We start from the raw sequence: 27,292 nt of genomic DNA on the forward strand, positions 1-27,292 counted from the left end.
TTAATTAAGTTTTTAAACAATTATAAATATGTATCTAAATATTCATATCTTAATAGATAATTATGTATTTTGCACAAATGTACTTAACGTATATAAATAATATTTAGTTGAATAAAAATACTTTGATCTTACATTAATTTTTAAAAAAGATGGTAATGGATCATATTAATTGACTTATGTTTTTAATGTACAAATGGTAAAACTGGTAATAAATTATATTTTAAGATTTATTCAATTAACATAACATAATAAATTTTATTGGGATATATTTACTATAATAATATTAATCAAAGATAAAGATGTTTATATACCTATAATTCATTGTCAATTAAGCTATTATAATATATTAATAAAATATTTTAGCTCTTATTATTATTACTTTAAATAATAATTATTATTATACTGGATACATAAAAAGCAATATTAAGTTATAATAAAATTGATTATATCATATGTACATTATATATATATATATTAACAATGTATAATGTGATTTAAAATTATTTAAAATTGTAATATCTAAAGATAATTATATACAATTGAAAACTATGATGTATATTAGAATAAAATATGTGTATGCTAAAGTCTCACATTTATTCAAACACTTCATTAAAGTTAATCCTTCATGTTATAAAATAATTAAAATAAAAAAATAGCTTTTAATTTTTCTTAATGAAATAATTCAAGGTTTTTTGAAAAACATAGTTTATAAATATTTAAATATGTAATAATTAAAATAAAATGATTAAAAATACTTAATTATTCACCACTCCCTTTACTAATAGAATATATCATACAAAATTAATGGTATATAACATTTAAGTCCCATAAAGATATATAACCTATAAATATGGCTATTATGCAGAATAAAAAAAGTGTAACTACTTACTAGATATATGAAAAAAAAATCTTAATTATTCACAGCGAAACTAATAAGACTACAATAATTTGAAAGAATTGCAATAATCATCAATATCAAGATAACAAATAATTATTAGAACAATGCTTCTTTACTAAAACGTCTAAAGTTCTCATATCTTTATGAGCAATTTCAACAGTTATAATACAATTATAATAGCGACAATTATATTTGAAAATAATAAAATAATATTTCAAATATTTTGTTAATAATCACCCTTAATAAATATTAAAAAAAAATTTTAATTTTAATGATATAAATAGCATATATAATCATTCGAAAGTGCAATTGTAAAGTATAAGCATATAAGATATCAATATATTTAGAATTAAAATTAAAATATAAAAGCAAACTGTACAAAGTCAACAATAGTGTACATATCTAGGGTCATAAATAAATACATATTTCTATTATGTTAAATCACGGTAAAATTTAAATAGAACAATTTTATTTTATTTTTTGCAGACTAAAACAAAAAAATTAAATATAGGCTTTAAATATTTTTAAATACGTTGAAACAATAATATTTCAATTATTTTTTTCATGCAATCTCAAAATTTATATTTCTGTATTATATTTATATATATATTTCTCTATTATACATCTATGTTTACAAATTATATGTTGTAATATGTTAAAACTAAATTTATTATCTCTGATTTTATTTAAAGTTCAGAAAAACCTAATAAACTTATATTCATTTTTTATTAATATAAACACTGTATTTTAACTGTATTATTGTAATTGTTCTTATAAAGTAAAGCACTATTATACTTACAAATTATTGCATGTAAAATATACAATTTATATGCACTGATATATTGTCAGATTACATGTATTCATTCATAAAATTTAGTAATGACAATACTTTCAAATTCAAAAAAAAATATATTTTTTATATTTCAAATGTACGCTATTTAAATGTCACGTGCTTGATAATATGTCCTTATAATTACCACTAACATTTTCTGAAATCCCTGCATCAATTACGAAATTAATTTATTAAAATAGATCGACAGAAAATATGTAAAAGTATAATTTATAAATACTATTTACTGGTTTTCATACAATCTCTAAAATATATGCAGAACTTTTGAAAGTAAGGAATATCACTATTAACTAGAAATCATGTTCCTATAGCATTAAAAAAATTAACAATATACAATTAGTTCTATAAAAAAAAGTATTAAAAAATCCCTTTGCACAATAAAGATTAATGCAAAAACATAACGTACAATTGATATAAAAATAATCTAACGATTATTAGAATTGACTTAGTTTATTATAAATTGACAATAATAGATTGTACTATAATTCACCAAATCTCGTAAATTTATCCATCTCGGTTAAGACGACAATGATCTACACCGAATAAACTTATATTTTCAATATAATAGATAATAATAAAACAAAGTAGCTATTTTCAAGTCTTATCGTAATACTTCTTAGTTGCGGAAAATAAGGGAAATTACTACTCCTAAATTTATTTTATGATTAATTTTTCTAAGCGTAAGTTAACAATAACTAATTTAAATCTGATTAACACAAGCTCCATTACTATTTATTTTTAAATTTTTAAATTTAAGAAATACACATATTTACAAATAAGTTTCAATGATAATAATTATTTTTTAATAATAACATTAAAATTATTTTTTTAACATTTAATTTACTTGATTGAGAAAATAAGAATTCATATAAGTAATGTAAATATAATTGAAATGTGGGTATTAAGAAAATTAAAATTAGAAAAAGCAAAATCATTAACAAAAAATTATATATTCATTATATTTTAATTTGTAATTGCAATATGCATTCTTGCTTGAATAATAAAAAGTATACAAATACCAGTACAAAATTTTTAAATTATAAGTTCTCTGAAGCGCTTGCGCATCGATGTAATAAAATTTCATTTTTAATCTTTATATTAAGAATATTTTCACATTTATTTATATTTTATATTTCGGCTTCTACTCTATATTTCTAATTATAATTTGATGAATTTTTCTCTTCCTTGCTTTTCTGTAATTTTTCCTCTATATAGCGCTATATACATCTCTTTTCTTCTTTCTCTCTTTTTCTTTCGTATTCGTATTCGTGTACGAAATATCTTTAACTATATACTTATCTCTTTATTATTTTATATGCATTATTTTATTTACTATTAATTATTTATAATTCTCTCATTAATCTTTTGTTTTGTATATGTCCTTTATTCTATATTCCTTTTCTGTATATTTTTGCATATATTTGCTGTATGATCACCGCCGAGACTACCAATAAACCTCCACTTCCTTACATCATTTAACAGAATATTTAAATATAAATTATTAATTTGAAATGAAAATTTACCAAAACTTGGTATCATTTTTTCTTTCTTTATTCATTTATTCTCATTACCCTAGTTTTTGCATTCCCTCTCTCTCTCTCTCTCTCTCTCTCTCTCTCTCTGACACCCTCGCGCCCCTCTCCAACTACTATCAACCCCTCTTGGAAACTCTGTCACTGTTTTCTCTTCTTTTCTCTTTCTCACACATACTGAATTATTTGCTACCTAACGGCGCTATCTACCTAGTACCTCCTGCTTCCTAACTCAATGCTCGAGAAAGTGTGACACTGTGAACTTCAACATAGGTCATGCTATGTCAAATAGTAGCATTAATTGCAATTATATTCACATAAACATATAGTGAGTTACTAAGAATCATCGAAGATTAGTAAGAAAGTAAGTAAAAATAACTATAAGAAAATAAAATGCATATTGATTTGGATTTCAAACTAAAATCCAGAAATTTTAAGAAGTTCGAATAAAAACAAAAAATCTTGCAGAATAAAAAAGACAAGTTTATAAAATAAAAATTTACAAATCGATTAATATAGTCATCGATCTAGTATTTCGACAAATTATGAAAAATAAGGCCATTGTTTATATGGATGTTTGACAAATTACTTAAATGAACGATCAACGTCAATTTTTTCATCAATATAAGATTTACATATACTACTACTATGATAATATTCATTAGACAAATAGCTGAAATATTTTTGTTAGAAAAACTGAAACAATCAAAAATTTATACACTCAAATATATGTTCTTAAAATCAACAATCTGAATTTAACTATAAATTAAAATTTGATACGTCAATATGTTATAAAGTAAGAAATGTTAAAAAGCATGCTAGTGAAAAATAAAAAGTTTCTTAAATAAGTGTACGTGTGTATGTGATATAAAACTAAGTAAATAAAAAGGACAAGATGACAAAGCATTACAAAAATCAACAATGTGAAAGCGAATAAATGTGTAAAGTGTAAACCCGCTTGAGATGGCTTGTCCATTTTCTGAATTTACGCAACTTCCCAGTGGTAATAATAATGATAACAATCTGAAGAACGACAAAGACAAACAAAAATGTGGAATACTGTTAGAACATCGTCATCATAAAAAGAATGAAAAATTGAAACCTTGTAGACAATCTTCGGTTCAAATTACTTCATCATTACTGGGGGAGGATGTGGAGGAACAGGCAGAAACACAAACGCTGAATCTTAAACACCTCAAAGCTGCAGTACTCATGTTGACCAATCCATCGGTAAGATAATGTAGATTTAAGCCGGTAATAAATATAATTTTCATTTGTAACTAAAAAGTACGTTAAATTTGTATATTCCGAATGATAAAATTAATTTATAATGTGACTTTAATTAAACAAATATAATTGACAAAATATAATTTTATACATTAGGTTTTACTCGCTATACTTGTTGATATAACCATTTGATCGTTTAACAGTTAATTTTTATTTATTATTTTATATAATTTCATTTATATAACTTCTATATAACATCTATATAACTTTTATGTTCATATATTTTATATAATTTTCACGTTTATATATTTTATAGGAGTTATTACAGTAAATTATTTATATAACTAATTCATATTTTGTTTTATAATATAACATAATGTGAAAATTTTTAAAGAATTGTATTCTATGATATACTGTTTTAATTCATTAGCAATGTGTTGAATTTGTATCATTATTAGAATCATTTTTTTTTATAAATAGAAATTAAATTTTCATGTGAAACAAATCTATGAGTACTAATCAAAAACAAATTTCTTACAAAATTTTATTTACATTTTTGTAATTTATTTACATTATTTTGTAATATGGACAATATTTTATATAAAAAATGTGAATAATAATATTAATGTAAATATAATAAATAAATAATTTAAATATTGTTTAATTATTTATAAATGATACGAGCTATGAGAAGATAGCTTAAACTACTAAGCATCATAATATATTCATATGTAAATATATTTAATTGTAATTATATAATCAACAGATATAATTGAAAAACTTAATTATGAATGTTATAAATGTAAATAAAAAAATTATATAATCATTATTCGGGTTCATTATCATTTTTACAGTATTATTTAGGAATTATAATTTAAATATACCAAAATTAACATTTTAACTTTATAAATAATTTTTTCAATTCCCTTAAAAACTATAATGTTTTAAGTGAATGTTAGACTGAAAAATTGAATATATCAAGAAGATTTAAAACAATATATTTGAACAAAATTCTTATATTATACTCAAACAAAACAAAATCAAAACAAAAGTCTTACATTACTTAAAGTATTGTAGATTTTTTTGATACTTTTATATAATAATTTCTTTTAATGAAGTACGTAATATTTTCCATCAAAATTTTTATAAAGTAAAATTGATATCGATTCGTAAAAATAAAAATACAATTATATTTAACATAAAGTTTTATTTTACGCCCTTAAAAAATTTGTAAATTGAATAAAAACTTGAATATTAGATAAAAAATTATAATACTTCTTTGATTTTACTATGAGTTGATTACAACTTTTAAAGTTACCAATACATTGAATAATTCATTGAATATAATTTGAGAATTTTTATATAAAAAAATTTATTTAATTTTTAAATAAAATATTATTAAAATATTATAATAATAAAATTAATTTATATATTGAGTGTAAAAATCAAGTATGAATTGACAAGAAGTACCTACAATTTCATGTAAATTTTTCACAAAATCAGAATTTATAAATTAACATTTGCATGTCGTTAATATCAACTTATGTCTAGCTAGGAATAAAACATGTATTGAAAATATTCTTGAGTGCAAATGTATAAAAAACATTATTAACTAATAACCTTTTTAATTAAAGTGTGATTATTAGATGATTTCGAATTTAACGAATAACAACATTGATTATAGCAATATAAGCTAAATTAAAAGTTTACTTACTGTATTTTATATTTATTTTAATAGAAGAGAGAAAATAAATTAGTAAATCAAGTTACTATTATAATCCTATTTTCTGTATTAAAATGATTTACTTATAGACATAAATTTTTTAAGTATATTATAAAAGTAAATTATTTTTGAAAATTATAATAAAGCCTATACAGAATAACTTTCTAATATTGAAAAACGAAAATTATTTAACACATTAATATTCTTTACGTATATACATACATTAAACAATTTAACACTTTCAAACATAATATTAAAAAAAAAAAATTAATTTTTAATAATATAATATAATATAATAAATATAAAAATATAAATAAAAAAATTAATCAAACATAAAATAAAAAAAATTTTATTTTGTACGAAATAAAACCAATTTAATACAGAAAACTATTGTCCTGATAGGTTTGCATATTCAAACTTGAACTTTTTATAATTAATATTTTATTCTTATAAAAAGTATTGTAGTGTAATTTACTCATTTATAATAAATACATTTCTATTTCTTAATTTTATGCTTAGCAGCAATTTATTTTTCTTCTCTTAAGTCTTTTTTCAATTATCTTTTATTCTTATTTGTTTACTTTCCCATATATTGTTAATATATATTATATATTATATATATTATTTTCTTAAGGACTCTATCGCTCCCAGTATATATTTAATTCTTTATTCACCATTATTTTTCATAATTCTTGCATGAATAATATTTTCTTATTTTCAGTATTTTTTGTATTATTTTGTTACTGTTTATTACTTTTCATTTGATCAAATTTTTATTTTTAATTTTTTTATGTAAATACTTTGGTGTTTCAATATGATAAATTCTTATGTAGGCTTTATTATGTTTTATTTCATAATAATTGAAATTTATTATTTCTATATTTTAAACATTTTTCCTTGCTTACATTTTTAATAAAATCTTCTACTTCTTTTCATTTGTTGATGTTAATTTTTATATACATATATCTAATTTAATTTATCTTGCTTCATGACATTGGCTTAATTCTGTTTAATATTGTATATACATGATTACTAAATATTTTGTTGACTTCTCTTATTTTCTTTATATTTTATCATCCTTTTAAAAGCTGTTACTTTATATACTAAAATTTTTGTCTTATATATACTATAGAATTTATTATTGTATTAAATTTAAAATTCATTTAATAATATGCTAATTAATAAGATAAAATTCATTAATGTTTATCGAAATTCTAATTATTTTAATTAAATTTTTGAACTAATAATATAAAATTTCTTTATCATAATCACTGTTATTATTCGTGTAATTTGAAATGCTGTATTTTACTTTTTTAAGAATGATGTTATGGCTGTAGCTTTAGAAGCACTTTTAAAGAAAAATGAGGTACCACTTTCAACCTCGGCATCACTGTAAGTAAAATTTATATTTTTTCTATTCTTCTAAATAATAATAATAATAATAATAATAATAATAATAATAATAATAATAATAATAATAATAATAATAATAATAATAATAATAATAATAATCTATATAAACATTATGCTAGATGGTTTTTTCAACTTCATAATTTAATATTCATAGAAATAATGAAATATTATGTTTTCATAAAAAATTTCGTATAAAAATTTACTTTATCTATTGTACTAATTTTTTTAGTACATTTATAATTTTTCTGTACTTATTTATAATATTAATATATTCTTTCATTTTGACTGATATGGCGGAATTTATTTTTTATTTGAATATTATAGATAGAATTAATTACTAAAGTAATTATCGGATATTATAATATTTGCTTACGTATACAAATTATATACAATTATTTATTAAGTTTAACTCATATATGTAAACTATTTATTTAAACAACTAAAAATAATATTTAAGGTTTTTTCCTACTTCTCTATCTTACTATCTCTATGCCCTTCCTATATAAATATTTTTTCTTTATAATTAGATCAGATCAATATAATTAAAATATGGATAAAAATATTGTCAACAACACTATAAAGTATTAAGCATTCAAAGATACCACAATTTAAATATTACTAAATAATTTTCTGTTTTATTCAATCACATAAATAGAATGACAAATATAATTAATTTTGAAACAAAAGTAATTTTTAAATATATAAACTAACCATTAATACATTATTAATATGTATTGTTTCTATTAAAAGAAATGTACTGTTGAAAATGAGTTTATTCAATATATAATATTTATATGTATTTAGACAATAAAATAGCATTTTCATCTAGTAAATTAAAAAATTTTTACTGAAATATATTAAAAAAAAAGAATAAATTTTCTCCAATATATTATTCTGATATATAAGTAATTTATAAAATAATATACGTACACCTGATTAGTATATTATTATATCTAATTTTTTTATTTTTATGAATAATGAATAAATTAGAAATAAAATTCTATGACAAAATTAATAATAAATATTAATAATATTAAAATATTAACATAAATATTGATTTAGAATGATCATTTACGATAAGCCTCTTTAGAACTCATATTTGTTCGTATGTTATTAATGAAATATAACAAGTTAAATTAACACTGCTTTTGTTGTATTTCAGAGAAAAATTGCTCATCAATGTTGAGATTGAGGAAAACTACAACCTCTTAGAGGACATTTACGAAACACTTAACTATGATTGTGGTAAGATATTATAGCGGAATAAAAAATTATTTTAATAAAAATTTAACATAAACACAATAGAACTGTAAAAATTAATATTACCAACTATTATTAATTGTAAAGAATTTAAAAAAAAAAACTAAAATACTAAATAACATGATAAATAACATGTCAATTTCGCGTTACTACGATCCATATCGACAGATAATATAAAACCCTTAGAGTTATACGTATCTCTTTTCATCTGTATAGAATGAATGTAAAAAAGATATTGTAATTTCAATGACACATCAATTGTTTTTGTTAAATCAAGAAAACATAAATTTGACAAAATAAAACAAAATTGTATTGTATATTAATTTAATATAAACAAAGGATTTCATAAAAAATGGATACCAACAATATCATAATGGAAGTAAGGTTCCGCCTTATGACAATTCAGTGGAAGAATTAAGACACTATTATTCTGTTGATCTTATTGAAAAAGATATATTTATTACAATATTGGTAATTTATAACCATTAAAATAACTGGTTTAATTTAATTCGTTTCCTTATAAGCATCATTAATATAGAGAAGGAAAGAAAAGAGTTGACTTTTTTCCAATTTTTAAGTGACGTCGTTAAAATTAAAAAAAATCATTATTTAATTTTTATATATCGGAAAAATACATTAAAAAAATCCTTATATATTTTCATAATTTATAAAAATAAGTAGTTTTAAATTTTGTAACAATATAAGTAATGTACAATGTAAAGAATATATTTTAATCATTTAATAAGCAAATAATTGCCTACTCGGAAAGTTTTCTAATAAAATCTTCTTCTTACTTGATAGCTGAAGTGTAATAGGCAAAACAATGTATACATTGATGAATATTGCTAAAAAAACAAAGAGGAAATGTCACTGCAGTTTTCAAAATATATATGTTTATATTTTTTAATTTTGTGTTTATATTTAATTCAATATTACTTACTATTAAACAATCGTTAATTTTTATTTCTTAATAGTTAATTTGGTATTATATTTTTTTCCTTTTTTGGAATTGCTTTATTTCATTATATTAACTTCAATTTTTTTTGCACTTTTTACAATTAGAATATTTTATTAAAAGGCTCGTATTCCTATAGTAAAAAATATATGTTCTGTATCAGCCCTGCTTGTTATATATATGCTATATTATTTATTTTTTATATATTAATTGTCTCATTATTAGTATATCTCAATTGTTTTTATCTCTAATAACTCACACACTCTTATAATAGATTGTTGGGTAAAAAATTCATTTTCTTTATATAAACAGATACATAATAATAAATGCATATAATATATACTAATGACATTATCAAAAATCGGCTTTGTTACGTATTAATATAGTTAAAGTTACGATGTTTTTAATCTTTTAATTCTTAGAAATTACTAATGAAATCCATAAACCGAGTAAATGGTTACTTATTCTAATAGTTTTTATATATTTATTGATTTACAAATGAATAATAAAAATATTATTATCAATTGATACATTGAAATTTTTTTAATTTTAAAAATTAAAAATTTTTAATAATTTTTATTTACAAATCTATTATATAATTAGTTTTTTTTAAATTTATAATATAATGATTTTCTCTAAATTTATAATATAATTTTAACACTAATACTTTGTAGTTCAATTGTTATACATTCAAGATCTAATAGTTTTTAATATACAATTAATTTTTTAAATGTATTTGTATTTTAATTTTTTCCATATAAGTTAATCATGAAAAATGCTTGTATGATTTATGTAACATTTATTTATTTTCAAACCAATATGATTATCTAGATAATTATAAAAGAAAAAATCTATTTATAATGGTATGTCTTTAAAGAATTAAATGTTTTAATAAATAATACTTTTTTAAAAAGTATATATTTCTATATTCTCTGCAATATGCAACAAAATAATATTTGTGAGAAGAAACAATTGCTTTTCATCTGCAGAAAGCAGTCATTACATATAATGTCATATAGATTAGATCTGGGTTACTATAATCGATTAAGATTAAAAAGAGAGGGAGATAAAGAAAAACAGAGAAAAAGAAAGATCCAGATAACTTTTCCTGATTAATTGGTAGGAAAAATGAAGGAGACATCGTAAGTAAGAAAATCAATAAAAAAAATTAGTGAACATACAATCATATCAAGTAAGCATAAGAAACAATGAGCGAGTATAAACATAGTAGAACAAGCGAATATATTAAAGTAAGCTTATAAGCACTTATAAACTATTGAAAAATATGAATTTTATGCATTTATATTTTATTCATATATATATATATTTATGCATGCATTAAATTATCAAATTTTAATATAAGATATATATATCATTTATTTAATGTATTAACGGCATAAATTTATTTATAAAAATTTTAAAATAATAATCTGCAACAGTTATAATCTAATTATAGCAAGACATTATTTTAAAAATTTGATAGAAATTTTTATTAATTTAGAAAATGAATACATAATAATTTAGAAAAAATATAAGCCACAATAGTTTTTTGCATAATTTCTCTCTTAATCTAGACAAGTAGTTCTATGTTATACTGAACTATTTGTAATAATATAGAGGGAAGACGGGATATATATGATATACTTTATTTAAGAAAAATCAGTTGTCGGTTCGATTTTTCGTTCGGTTCTATAATTTTATATATAAACAATATCTAATTATCTAATTTATATGTAACTTCATTAAAAATTTAAATCTGAATTATTAGAATTTACCATTGCTATAATAATACTTTAGTAAAATTCTATACTCAATCAGAAAATAAACACTTACTGCAGTTACTGAAACTCTAGAATAGTCGATAAACTAATAAACAACGTAACTAACGAAACAGCTATAAGCTTGAGGCAAGTTTTAATAAAAGCAAGCCGAATTGTCCATATAACCGGTACTCATTTCGAAGGGCTTATATTTAACTGGTACACACGATATCATTCAAATCATATGTTTTTCTTTAAAATACATGCAATTCAATACACTCGTCATAGTGATATTTTGCACATACAATGAACTGTTTTTTTATTCAAATTTCAGAAATCGACCCAAATGATTTCCTCGATAAACTTGGACAACAAGTTATAGATACCGCATGTATTGGCCTTTTGGAGCGTGCGTTTCGATGCCTTGGAAATGATCTTACCGCTTTTCTTACGACTCTTGATGGGGTTAATGATGTGGTTCAGCATCAGTCTGGGACAGATACTGAAGCTGAATTCGTTTGTATAGCTACATCTACTGGCCTCGAGCTTCACTTCACAACTGATCACCCGTCTATAGCCTATTTGCTGGTTGGTAGCCTTAAAGGCGTTGCCCGACAATTTTATAAAGACAAAGCTGATGTGTATATACTTCCGGATCCATATAATACCAAATTTTTTAGGTAAGTATTAAATTAAATTTCTTATTGAAAAATAATCTAACATTTTATTATATCCAATTACTCTACATTCTAAATATTCTTCTAAATTTATTACCTGATCCCAAATAGTGTTCCTTTAACATTATCTTTTTCTCTCTAATGCCCTCAATCGGCAAAACTAATTGTAAGTGTAAGACTCATAATTGATTCATAATTTTATGAAGTCGACTTATTTTAAAATAAGAAAAACTTAATTGAATATGTTTTTATAATGCTTTGATATTTTAAGGTAATAGTGAGAATCTTCATTCATTGATAATACGTTACAAAAATTCGATTTATTTAAAGTATAACTAACTATTGAATCTCAATGTATGTAGTATTATCATTTAAACTTGTGAAAATTTCGTTTCCAGAAATAGATAGCAGAAGTTCAAAAATGAAAATTATATCAGTTTTTCTCAAACTTTATAAAGTATAAGATAAGCATGAAAAAGAAACAGAAAAATGATTGCACACCGGATTTATCTTAATAATTATTACTTTAGAGAGTAAGTCTTAATAAACCCCTGAGCTTCTGTGGATTACATTTAATTCATATAATTGTTAATAATTTATACTGAATACATCTTCACTATAAATTGACATTGTAAATTGAATTAAATTTGTCTTAAAATAATTTAATGCTTTTGCTGCATTACAATACTCAATAATTTATAAAATGAATTATTAAAATAGATTTGAAAATAACTTGTTTGAGAATTTAAAATTTGCAACAGACATATTTCCGGCAACTCCAACAATTCTTTAATTTGTGTATCACACTTTATATAGTTGATTATTACAAGCGTATTCAGTTGAAAAGAATTTTACTATTTATAACATATTGACGTTTTACTGTTTTAATAATTAAAATGTTTAATTTGAAAGATTGATATTTAAACAATTTTTTAATGTACAAAATATATTAAAATCTAGAATTAATTATAACGGTTCAATAATTATTATGTTAATTTTATAACAAATACTATCATACTATCAACCACATTGAATAACGTTAACGCAATAAATTTATTCAAATTGTTGCAGCGATTGAATTATCCCACAAAAATAAGTTAAATTGTTCAGAACTTATTTCGTGAAGATCGACCAAAAGTCACGAACTTCTACTCCCTCTAATCACGACTCTACTGTCGGAATCGCTTCTATTGCGGTGTATCTCTAGCAATGACAGCACGTATTATATGCTATATATGATCAACGATTATTTGCGCTACGACTTTATATATTCATATTAATGCAAACATATTGCGAGTTATTATAATGTCATAATAATAAATTTTATAAAAATAAAAGTAAAATTTCAATAGTTATATTCAGTTACGCAATTGCTAAACGTTCTAAAAATATTATTACTATTTATAACATATGGATAAAATTACAAAATCAATATTTTTTAAAAATATTTTATTTGATTTTATTTTATGTAATATATTTAAAAAAAACTGTTTTTAAATTGAATTCATTCAATGATACCAAATAACTTAATTCAATTTAGATATGTGTTTAATCCACAAAATGAACTGATTGTTTTTTCAAATATCAAAGCACGGTTTAAATAGACTAGGTTACGAAATCATATTTTTATGTAATTAATTCTAGTTTTCGTTTCATTAAATTCATATAAAATTGTCAGACTTTTACAAATGTATAAATTAAACAATTCAGTACATACTGAAAAAATAGACGAATCTATTTGTAAATTATTGTGAGTTGAATTGTGAATTTAAAAAATGTTAATTATTTAAATAATAATAATAATTTAAATAGTAAGTTAAATAACAGTTACATGGATGTAGTCTTAGATTTACCTTATATTATAATAATTGAATAATTTATTTATCTTAACTATATAATAACGTTTACCGATTACTAAAATAAAATATAACTGGTATTTCTATATAAATTAAATTGTTAGACTTATATCATTACTTGATTTAAAAATTATTTTTTATTTTTTTCCTTAGTTTTAATCTAGCATTGAACTTTTTATTATGATTTATATTTTTTTGAATGTTTAATTAATATTAATTTTAAACTCATTAATTTTTTGTTATTTATAATTTTAAAGAAATATAAAATATTATAATTAAACCAATTAATCAAACTATTTTTATTTGAGTTACTTCGAATATATATTTTATTCTTAAATCTGTCTATATATTATAATTAGATATATTAGTATTTATCTTAAAACTATTAGACAATTAAATATTTATATAAAATTTGGAAATAATAATAAATATAGTGCATATATAATAAAAAATTTAAATGTGATAATATTCTTTGACATTTATTCCAATAAAAAATCTGAAGAAAAAATGTGTATTAAAAAAAATGTCATTTTTGTTTATTCTGAAAAAAAAGAATATTTTTCTATGACATTAATATGTCGCATAAATAAATTTCATGTTTACAGATATCGCATAACTCCTGAATATTTTAAAAATCAGACAAATACAAGTACAGATATAGAAGGGAAGATCCATGAAAAACAACAAATAGATAACTCCTCTTATTTTCCCTCATTATCTCATAACGCATCAGATCTACGTATCGGAGTAGCAAGTTTCTGCAAAGCTTTTCCCTGGCATTTCGTTGTCGATCGAAATCTTGAATTTGTGCAGCTGGGTGTGGGATTCATGCGCATCTTTGGTGATTATTTAAATAAATACGGAAGTGATATATCAACTTACTTTATCTTTACAAGGCCCAGAGGCGTAACTTTAACTTTTCATGAAATCCTTAAAAGATCAAACACGCCTTTTGTATTGACACTACAGAAACCTGAGCAAGCCGATGGTTTCCAAGCTGAGGTAAGAGTTTTTAAAAATATTGATAAATTTCCAAATAATTTCAAACAGTTTTTAAGAATATATTTTGTATTACATATTATTACTATTAGTATTCCATAATTAATTACTAGGAATAGTAAAACAAAAATTAAAACTAAGCATTTTCTCAATAAAAATATTTTTAAAAAATATTGCTATAAAATTAATTAATTGATTATATACAATAAAAATATTAATGAAAATAATACACGATCTTAATAGTAATGATAAAAATTGAAATAATTATCAGATTATATAATTAATATTTTCAAAACAGAATTTCACATCAGTTATAAAAGAGTGATTAGTTATATATTAACTTTTATTTATGATTGACTGACTTATATTTATTATTCAAAAAGATATGTTGTTTATAATAGATTATAAATATAATCGAACTATAAAAGTTTTGATGATAATTATTAAAATTCACTCAAATTATTTAGATGTTGTAACGAATTATCTTAATCATATTAACATAAAAATATGATCATTTTAGTTTTTGGAAAATTAATGAAAAATTACGTATTATTATCTAAAAAGACTAAGAAAATTTTGTTAAATTCATAGATATAAAATTTGTTATGTAAGGACCTAAATATTTTTATTACTTTTATTTTTAGAGTTCCAACTGTTTAAGGAATTAAAAGTAAGAAAATAAACGGATAATCTAATCATTGAAATGTAGTATTAATATAATTTTTAATATAGTTATTATAGAAAACGAATATAAACCGAAAGAGAGATTTCAAATTAAATCAATACACGCACGTATATATATATATATATATATATATATATATATATATATAAATTATCCACATATTTAATACATATAATTTTCAGATTCAAAATTAATGAAAGAAAACACTTAAAAAAAAAGAAAGTAAAACAATACAATCACATCGAAAACTTTGCTTTAAAAAAAATATTATTCTAAGCACATGTATTTATTGAAATAAATTTATGAGACTTAAATTTCTGATAAAATCGATAGATTAAAATCACAAGGTTCTGAAAGTATAACTACTATAAACAAACTACTATAAACAAATGAGGATAAAATAGAAATATTCTTGAATGCTTGTGATATAGAGAATGAAGTTATAAAATGCTCTGTGGTATTATAATAGCCATAATGATTGACATTCTGCTTGTCCTTTTTGAATTTACCGAAAACATATCATAATATATATATAATAAAATATTATCATTTAATAAATATACTCTTCTCAAATATGATAATATTCCTAATGTTTTTTAAAATAGAATTAGTAAATAATGAATAAAATCTGTACAGAAATGAGAATATGTAAGAAATATTTCATTCATTTAAGTATTCATTTAAATAACATAAAAATTATTGAATGCATAATATTCTATTATAATAAAGTAGGTGGATACCTTTGTCCGTTACTGAATGTTAAAGTTATAAAGTATTGATTACATACTAGCAAGTTTAAACACGCAGTTTAAATGTATTCTTGTATCTAGATTAAAACAATAATTCTACCCTACATACCGCTTTCTTGCTTGAATACAAATAATATGTATGTATACTCAAATAATCGTAATATTTAAAAAAATTGTCAATATTTAAAAGACAAATAACAATATTATAATCTATAAATAAAATTATATTTTACCGAATAATTTTAGTAGTGCTAACCATTGATGTACAACATGTGCATACAAAGTAATATTTAATTGGTTTTCGTACTTTTTATTTTTTCTCGCAATAAAATTACGTAATTTAATACGAAGCAATAAAAAATTGAATGGAATAAACATTAATGTATTATTGAAATCTTAATATATATATATATATATATATTTAAACAACGTAAAAGTTATTATTATTTATTCTTTATATCTACATATGCGCACACGTAAATATTGGTTATCATAGCCCAATATATCGGGTTAGAAATGTTTCTTAAGTATTGATCTACATTTACATTGTAGGCATATGAATTATTTTTCTAAATTTATAAATATATCGCTACAAAGTTATCCCGAAGTGAAAAAAATAATATCATAGTAGGGTTATTAATGAAACGAGGAAGTTAGCTTAAATTGATCTTCTATTAACATAAAATTTTTAAATAAATTCCTTTGGCACTAACAATATAATATGTATATAAACAGAAGACGAATTTATTATTAATTCCTCGTTATAATATATCTATATACATTTAATCCAAATACAAAACATAATTCTCATAATAACGAATATCTTTCCTTTTTCAAATATTAAGTATCATTCATTTCTGTAGTTGAAATATGTAACTACTATTTAAAAATATTTAAGAATGTTAATATATTATTTATTATATATTAATTATATATTACTATATATAATATATATGTTTTATATTATCATATTTATTTTATATTTATTGTCTATTATACATAATATATATTATCAATTTATTAATATTAAAATACTAAATGAATTCATTTGTATTTACAAAATAAACTCGATTAGTAATTAAAATAAAAGCAGAATTTGTCTTTTTATCGCTCGTTTTTACTATATACATTATATATTTCTTTGTAATTAATTGAAAATATCAACTGATACATTTGTAAAGTCGTTTATTCAATTAATATTTTGCATTCAATTATATTCACATGATTTCAACTTAATTTCTCTATCTTTTTCTTTGATAATTCAATCTCTAATTTTTTTCCTGTAATATATATTACGCAAACAATGAACGCACACCAAATACACGTACGCTTTTTTGTTCATTAATGCTAGAGTATTAGACAAACTTATTATGAATCAACGAAATTTCATGCCGTTTTACAATATTCATACTTTACTCTTCTTACTACTTTATTCTTCCCCCTAAGTAAAAGTTTGTTTTCATAATGCTTGTATAACGTACATAATATGCTGAATAAGCACATATAATTCTCGGTCATATATTTTTTATCTATCTTATAACTGTATAATCTGATTTCAATAAATTATTATGAACAAATAAACTCTATTTAGGAAGCAATAATATTTTTAATATAAATAATATGTTAATACTTGTCCAATCGCAATATATTATTTCTTAATTCAAGTCGTTTGAAATAATACATGTTGTGAATAATACAATTAATTAAATCTAAAATAATTCATGACTCATGTGAATTTTTTATTTTGTATGAAAATAATTCAACTAAAGTTATCATATATTCATCGTTTTCAGTTTTCAAGAGAAAACTCACCCAATACATACATTATCGTATTTTGGAAATAATCTTTTTAACTGTAACAGTAAGTGATAAGTGTTTTAACAAATTATTATTATTATATTTAAGTTTTATCTACAGGATATAAAATTTAATATTTACTATAGCAAATCTTCTTTATAGGCAGAATTTTTTATATAAGGCATGAATTCTTTTTTCAATAATTAAATTGTTTTATATTAAACAAATAAATGAAATATACTGCAGTTTGTTTAATGGCTATTCTATTATTAAAAATGTGTTCTTTTAAATTACCTTTTAAGAAAAACTAGCTAAATGTTTTAAAGAATGGACCCAATAATAAGGTGACACGAATTTCAATAAGAATCTCCGGATGAAATAAATAAAAAATAAACGTTACAAATATTTGACACAAATTAAAGTACTTTATAATTTATTTATACTATATTTTTTAATACTATTTATAATTTGAAATTATTTGTATCTAATTAAAATATATTGTAGATCAAATTATTTATTTTTATATGAATTTGAATTATTTAATTTTTATTTTAACATGAAAAACTATTTATATATTTCAGGTTTTCTAATTTATTTATCTTTATTTTATTTAATTATTATAATCGTTAATATTAATTATAATAGCGATTTTATAAATTAAAAAAAAAACACAATTCTTTCATACTGTTGCGTCCTAAATAATTTATATTGAATCGATGTAAGTTTATATAAGAAAATGTCATATAATATACTTTACAATTCCAAATAAATGATTATTCTTAATATAATATATCATAGAAAGTCTTATAAAAATAAGAACAGAAAAGCATACAAAATATATCATAAAATATTCTAAAATTATTATTATTTAAAATTCCGTTTTATACTTATGTCCTTTATAACAGATCTTAGGAAAGTCAAGATTAATTTATAAGAATATAAAGTATAAAACTAATGATTACTTGTGACAGTTAATGAATAAATTTTTTATTTTAATAAAACGCTATTAAGAATTTATAGCACTGATATTGATGAAAATAGGAATACGATACCACCGGCATCTGTTCTATATTCATCAGTACCTAAAATAAAACCACTTAACACTGGATTATAATATCAACGATAGGACGAATAATCACGTCAATTTTTTTTTGTATTTGCCACCGACAAAGTAAGAATAAAAACTCAATTAGCATCAACGAACTATCACATTCCAATCTTTAATGGTCAGAAGTATAACCTCGTTAAAGGGAAAAAGGAAATTAATACTAATTATTGTTTTTACAGTGCGAAAAGTGCTGCATATAATATCAGTCTCACGAATACAAATTTAATATTTGCAATAATGATAATTAGCAAAAATTTTTAATTAAGGCACTTGATTAATTAAATTAATTCAATTAATTAACAATTAAACACTTGACTATACCACAAAATTAAATTTTCGATTTTAAAAAATTTTAAGGAGAGCTCTTCTAATTGGAAATATAATTATAACTTGTTGATGGTAATATATTGAGATGTGAATAATGGATAAAATGTCTAAAAATTATGTATAATAAATGCCTTCCTCGTCCGTACTAGACTACAAAAAATATAATAAATTATAAAATATTCTTCTTTTATAGCATTTAATTCATGTTTAAACTGTTAAAGGGGCTCGAATTCAAAGGACAAATGGTTCACTGTTCAGAATCGGACTCTATTCTTTTTGTCAGTTCGCCATTTTTAAATGGTTTAGAAGGACTCACTGGTCGTGGTCTTTTTATTTCGGATATTCCACTTCATGATGCAACCAGAGATGTGATCCTTGTCGGTGAACAAGCGAGAGCTCAAGTATTTAATTTAATAACTCAATTAAAATATTAAAAATATAAAAGCATAAATTAAATAATACAATTAATATTTTTAAACTCTTCTAATGTATTTTTTATAATTTAATGTCACAAAGTGATATTCAAGTAATTGCATGATAAATCTAATTTCTGTATTTAGAAATTTAACATATTTTAAAACATTAACATATTAGCTTCTATTAATAGTAAACTACATGTTGACATAGTTCGTACATATAACATAATATTAATTAAATTTACTTGAGGTAATATATGGATTTATTTAGAAAGAAAAATATTTTTTAATGTATATTTTACTCTGTATCTAAATAAACAATTATTTTTATATAAACAGGATGGCTTGCGTCGGCGCATGGATAAATTAAAGAGTTCAATTGAAGAAGCGAACCGAGCTGTCGATGCTGAAAGAGAGAAAAACGTTAGTCTCCTCCATCTTATCTTCCCACCAGATATAGCGAAGCGTTTGTGGCTAGGCAAGTGTTTGTAAATTCATACATATCCACACGTATATTAAAAATATATAAAGAATAAATACAAGATATCGCTATATATATATATATATATATATATATAAACAGATTCTATTTATATTTCACCTTTTTAAATTACATATTATACATTATAAATAAATGACGTAATATTTTAGTAACTCAACAAAATTTTAGAGAAATTAAATTATCGAAAAAATGATCGTATTTTACGTTGTGTGTTATATATTATACATAAATAAAATGAAAGTGCATTAACTGCAATATTTAGTAGATTATTTCACTTTAGTATATTTCAATTACCTACGTTCGATAATTGAAACGTGATCCGAGTGTCCTCGAATATGGAAAGAAACTCTAAACCTTGAAATTGGACAATACAATATATCTAAGAATCGATTAATATAACCCTGAATGGAATTTTTAATGAGAAGGTCGTAATGTTACAAGAAAGCATTTGCAAAAGATATACTATATATAATGAAATAAGTCGAAGAACTATACAATAAAATATGAAGTAATAGCAACAACATTTTAAAAAATTTCAAGAAAAGATATAGCTTTTAATATAGCAATAATTTTAACTCAACGAAATCTATACTGATTAATGTTATTCGTGAAGCAGTGATTTCAAGTACAAAATCACAAAATGTAAAAGCAAAAACTACAAAATTACTAAAAGGTTGCTAAATCACAAAGAAGTTAAAAAATAATAGCACAAGGTCAGTTTATAATTACTTAAATTTAATAAATACATATTCAATTAACTCACATAATTACTTATGAACAAGCGTAAATTTAATTGAGTATATAAAAATAGACGGAGAATTTAAAAAGAAAACTAACAAAATATTAATGTTTCTAATTTATTAACTAAGATTTTATTTTTCTTGTAAAACTAATTTAATAACCTTATCGATATTACAATCTAGTTAAATCAGTAGAGAATTATGCAATTTTTAGAATAATTAACCACCATTATGGAACCCATTTTCATCTTTAATTGCAGCTTTTTTACTTGTCAAATGAACCGTTCTTGATTACAAAAGAAACTCGGTTTAATTATAAGCTTCGAGACAAATAAAAAAATGCTAAAATGGAAGACACGAAACATGGTATCACATCTTCTTCGCTGCTTATAATAGATCGCAATGACGAGATCATTTGTTTTATTATTTATTTCTTGGATTATGAACAAGCATATTTAAACTGACAAAAGAATTTAATTCATTACAAAGTATCTAGATTATCATGTAATGATCTATTGAAATCGTTACAAACTCGTAATAAAATAGACTACTTAATTAAATTACAAATTTCAAGGTGTATAGATAAAAAGAAGTTTGTAAAGTAGACTTATCTTTACAAAAATTATTTCTAATAACGTTACAGATGATAGTGCATCATTGTATTCCAACCTAAGATACCATAATTTTGTACGATAATTTTTAAATTAATAGTATTTCAGTAAATTCACCCAATAGATTTTTATTTTGTTAATCATCAATTTAAAAAAATTTCGTATAAATTAAACTTAATTTGGATTTTTAGCAGTTCCGAAAAATATCCAACATAGATATCAATTCAGACCGATGCTAAATACTAAATATGAAAATTTTTATTTTAGAGAATATTGCAGAAAGCACTAATTCAATGACAATCTATTTATTGAATAAAAAATGTTCTGTATTAAAACAATACAAAAAATCAAACTGCAATTAAAAATAATTAAAAAATGATTATATGTTATGATATATTATGTAATAATACATTTTACATAATCTTGTTGCCTAAAAATATTATTGGCCATATTAATATAATTTTAAAGTTTTTATAAGTGCAAACATAAAGCAACTATATTTAAAAGACATGAAAAATCTACTTGTGTTCGTTATTTTTTCATTATTTAATGAGTGTTGGTTTATGATGGATTGGAAAAGCCTGAAATTGTCCTCACGGCTAATTTCATCATTAAAAAAAAAATTTCCATGATTTGCAATTTCTGATTAATATTTTCTAATTGCAACTGATTTTGTTATTGATATTATATATAATGTGATAATAATAAATTTATAAAACTAACATGCGTCAACAAATGATTAAAAGTCGCAAAGGTGGTCCCATTTGTTTAATAAATTATAAAATAAATTATAATAATACGTTATATTGTGCTTATTTATATTACAAGAAAATACAATTTGGTTTAAACTATTTTTATATATTTTTCTATCTCACCTGTATGAAATCATTGAAAATAGTAAATTAAAAACTAAAACTAAATGTGTAAATATGTATATTTCAATAATATGTATTTTGTTGAAGACTTAAAATTTATAATTTGTATATTTTTTAAATGATATTTTGGATATGTTTAAATATTTTTATATTAAAATATCAAATATGTGAAAATATTAATTTTTTTACATTTAATTAATCCTTTTCAATCTATTTGCATAGTATTAAATGATATTATGAAACTTTCGCTTATAAAGTAGAATTTACAAATATTTAAATGTTCGTATGCATGATTTCTTGTACAAAATTTATCAATTTTTATTAATTTTACAATAATAAATTAACATTTTTAAATATATTTGTAATAGGTGAAACGATCGAGGCAAAAAATTATGCAGACGTTACGATGCTTTTTAGTGATATTGTTGGCTTCACAGCTATTTGCTCAACAGCTACACCAATGATGGTCATTAATATGCTTCAAAATCTTTATCAACAATTTGATTCATACTGCGGACAACTTGATATCTACAAAGTACAGTAAAAATTAAATACTATCTACTTGCTTTATTGTATCTAATATTTTCAATATGTTTGTAATGCCATGATTGTATCTTATAATGTATATTAATTAAATTTATCTTTATTCTAAATGTTTGTATAGAATAAGTATTTTATTAAATTACTAATGTATACGTAAAAATGAAGATATTCAAATAACTGATAATACATTATTTTATATAATAATATAATAATTCACTTGTAGTTTATTACAATTTGATATAATATAAAAGAAATCATTTAAAAATTTTCGAATTTTTTAATTTAATATGTATCATATAAATAAAATCATTTTCATTTATAAATGTTTATCAGATAATAAAAAACATGCTATTAATTTTTAATTGCTTTTAAATTTTCTATTCTCATATTAACTTTTCTCATATTATACGAGTAATATTTTAATTGCATTTCATGGCATTTATTTATAGTGAAAAAATATAAATATGCTTTAACATTCATATATATATACTTTTAACATCAATAGTACCTTCTACTTTATTTCAAAATTTGTATTTAAATTAAGTATTAAAATATTTAAATACATAGTCATTTAAGGATTTAACGATTAAAAATAGAATAACAAAAAATATATTTTATTTACAAAGGGACGTCACAATTATAATATCAATTGAATAAATATTTATATGAGGGAGTTACAATATTATAAATTATAATTATACTAATTAAATCATTTTAGTTGTAGTAAAAGATTTCTGTTTTTACTATGAGCTCAAAATCATTTTTCATCGTGATTACCTGCTCCTATAGCAGTACCAACTTTTGTTTCTTCATTAGTTTATTCATTTACTTTAGTGATTATATAGATTTATTGATTATATTTGATTATTTAGTAAATAAAAATATTAATTCATTTATTAGGCTATTTGAATTTTTAACTTAATAATATTTATATGTTAATAATATTTAAATGTACAGAATATTAGAATAATAGGAAATGTTAATGTAAGAATACCTTTTACTTTAAAAATTTTGATGATGTCTAGATGTTTTGTATAGAATATATTTGATATCAGATTGTTATTTAAAAGACAAAATTTTGGAATTTATTTTTATAAGTAATTTTCGTTGTTTTGCAAGATGTTAGTTTATTTTTATTTTATGCTAACAATTATTTAAACTTTTCTAATAATATAATTTTAAAGAATTAGAAATGATAAATTTGTTCCAGTACAATTATAAAGTGAATCATTTTTAATAAACGAATCAATGTATTATATGGAATTATATTATTATTTTATTGTATTTTCAGTACTTGGATTTTTATCCTGACGGAGTGAACGATTCTTTGTTCTTTTTACATTTATTTGAATTTTTTTGACATCTTAAGGTTTATATTTATATTTTACCTGGAATTGAATTAATTTATCATATTTACTGTTGGATTGAATATTGACATTTGTGCTTATATTACTTACAATTACAGCTACTATGGTAATTCTACTTCCAATAAGAATTAAAGATTACAGATGGAGTTATATATGATCTAGATTAAAATAAAAAATTTCTATTCCTGTCTGTAAAATAAAGGGAAATTAAAATTTTTTATGGCAATTTGTAGATATTTACTTTATTATCGTTATTTTTACAATTCACTAACATATAATACTTATTTATAACTGTCAAAATTGTAAAAAAAAATTGTATTACATTTTGAAGTGCTGAAATTCATCTAAAAATACCATAATACTAATTAAATGAATTGAAAGATTAACAATATTAATTTAGCCTTAGTATAAACTTAATACATTATATTTGTATTGAAAAATAATACATATTTAATATCTAGGTGGAAACAATTGGAGATGCTTACTGTGTAGCGTGTGGCTTACACAGAAACACAAATACTCATGCACAACAAATTGCATGGATGGCATTAAAAATGATTGAAACTTGTAGTGAACACTCCACTCACGATGGCAAACCAATAAAGGTATGATAGTTATCTCTACTGTCTAATAAAAACATTGTATCAATAATTACTTATCATTTATTGATTATAAAATGTTTCAAATCATTTGCATATCAAATATTTTACAGAGGATATGTGTAATATATCAATAATGCATATTTTTCGTGATTTATTCTTATACATTTAGTAATCATATCAGATTAGTAATACTATATAATTATAAAAATTAATAACAAAATACTTTTATTTAGAAATGTTTATAAGAAAAATATTTTATATGTATAAATCAAGTTACAATTTTAACATTGTTTATATTGTTAAATAACTGTTTCTAGTATTTTAGTTATCTGTCTTTTAATTGCAGATGAGAATAGGGATCCATACGGGAATGGTATTAGCTGGTGTTGTTGGTAAAAAAATGCCTAGGTATTGTCTTTTTGGTCACAATGTAACTGTGGCAAATAAATTTGAATCAACAAGTGAACCACTTAGAATCAATGTCAGCCCTACTACGTATAAGTAAACAAAATTTCTCATGTTTTTATAATTATTCCTTATCCCCAACATTTTCTTTGTAATCCTTACAATTGAAAATTTATAAAAAAAGATATTATGTTTACTAATTTAGAATTTAGAATTTAGAACCTAATATCTGCATGTACGTTAATCTCCGTTCAAGAAATTACGAATTTATTATTTTAATCAAATTTTACTTATTTATCTTTAATTAAATATGTATTATAATATAATTGTACAACAATATATTTAATCGTAGGAATTATTAGAAATTTAACATACATTGTATTCTTCATGATATATTGTTTATTATAAAATTTTCTATTAAATAATAAAGAAATTAATATAGAATTTCTTAATGCAGTTTCACATAACTTTTTTTAGATTTTTAATTGAAGAGCCAGGATTTGTGCTAGAACGTAGATCTAAAGAAAATTTACCAAAGGAGATGTCACGTAATACAGAAGGTACTTGTCATTTCTTAAACAATTACAAACATCCAAATATTGATAAATATGAACCATTGGATCTACACATACAAGCAGCTTTAAATGATCTTGGAATCATTAGTACTACATAAACTCAGTTATATATTCATTATTATTAGAAATTACAAATTTTTCAATTATAATATAAAATATAATGTCAATATAATAAAAGAACTGCAAATATATATTCAATTTATGCAAATCTATAGTGTAATAATATTCATAATACATGCATAAGATTATTATTATAACATAAAAATAGTATTGTTGTTATAATTGTTGTTAATTTTTCTCAGTATAAATGTTACAAATAAATCAAATGAAAGCTCATGTTAATTTAATTTGAATAAAAATACCAAAAATATAAAAATTACTTATAAGAAACATTTAGTATTATATATAAAAATAAATCTGTTTAAAAAATTGATATTTCATTTTCGATATTAATTTCTTTTAACAGTTAAAATTGTATTATAACAATTATATGTAATTTTATTTTTAATTTCTCGTGACTTTTTGCGTCAAACATTTGCTTAAAAAATATGTATAATATAAAAGCATAACTAAGTAAAAATATATGTTTATATTATTTATATTTTTATAATATAATATATATTAATTTAAAAACATTTCATTTCTATGATATATTCCCAATGTAATAATATGTATAGAAAACGTCTATTACTTATTAGTGTTAAATTGAAACACAATGAGTCCTTAGGTAATAATATTGTTTTTTATTTATTAACTAAATTGAAATTACATCATGAAATATTTTTTGAGCGTGGAAAAAATGTGATTAATAATTTTACATTCAATCGAATTAATAGAATT

At 21.2% G+C, this 27,292-nt stretch overlaps 1 protein-coding gene across 1 annotated transcript; it reads left to right on the forward strand.

The window, feature by feature from the left end:
* Positions 1–4,108: 4,108 nt before the first annotated feature.
* Gycalpha99B (guanylate cyclase 1 soluble subunit alpha 2) lies at positions 4,109–26,585 on the forward strand. The gene is made up of 11 exons (XM_011501091.1): positions 4,109–4,510; positions 7,549–7,622; positions 8,806–8,888; positions 11,953–12,298; positions 14,757–15,153; positions 20,038–20,217; positions 20,572–20,710; positions 23,329–23,495; positions 25,332–25,475; positions 25,819–25,973; positions 26,355–26,585. The coding sequence occupies exons 1-11, from the start codon at positions 4,244–4,246 to the stop codon at positions 26,548–26,550; spliced, it is 2,148 nt and encodes a 715-aa protein (XP_011499393.1). The 5' UTR covers positions 4,109–4,243; the 3' UTR covers positions 26,551–26,585.
* Positions 26,586–27,292: the final 707 nt, after the last annotated feature.

The sequence above is a fragment of the Ceratosolen solmsi genome, unplaced genomic scaffold, assembly GCF_000503995.2.
Source record: "Ceratosolen solmsi marchali unplaced genomic scaffold, CerSol_1.0 scaffold57, whole genome shotgun sequence".
Lineage (NCBI taxonomy): Eukaryota > Metazoa > Arthropoda > Insecta > Hymenoptera > Agaonidae > Ceratosolen > Ceratosolen solmsi.

What these genes read in the sequence shown, in the direction of transcription:
- Gycalpha99B (XM_011501091.1), top strand. Translation starts at nt 4,244, where the DNA reads ATGGCTTGTCCATTTTCTGAATTTACGCAACTTCCCAGTGGTAATAAT. An exon ending in TATAATACCAAATTTTTTAG is followed by an intron (nt 12,299 to 14,756) that starts GTAAGTATTAAA and finishes TCATGTTTACAG; the next exon opens with ATATCGCATAACTCCTGAAT. An exon ending in GACAACTTGATATCTACAAA is followed by an intron (nt 23,496 to 25,331) that starts GTACAGTAAAAA and finishes TTTAATATCTAG; the next exon opens with GTGGAAACAATTGGAGATGC.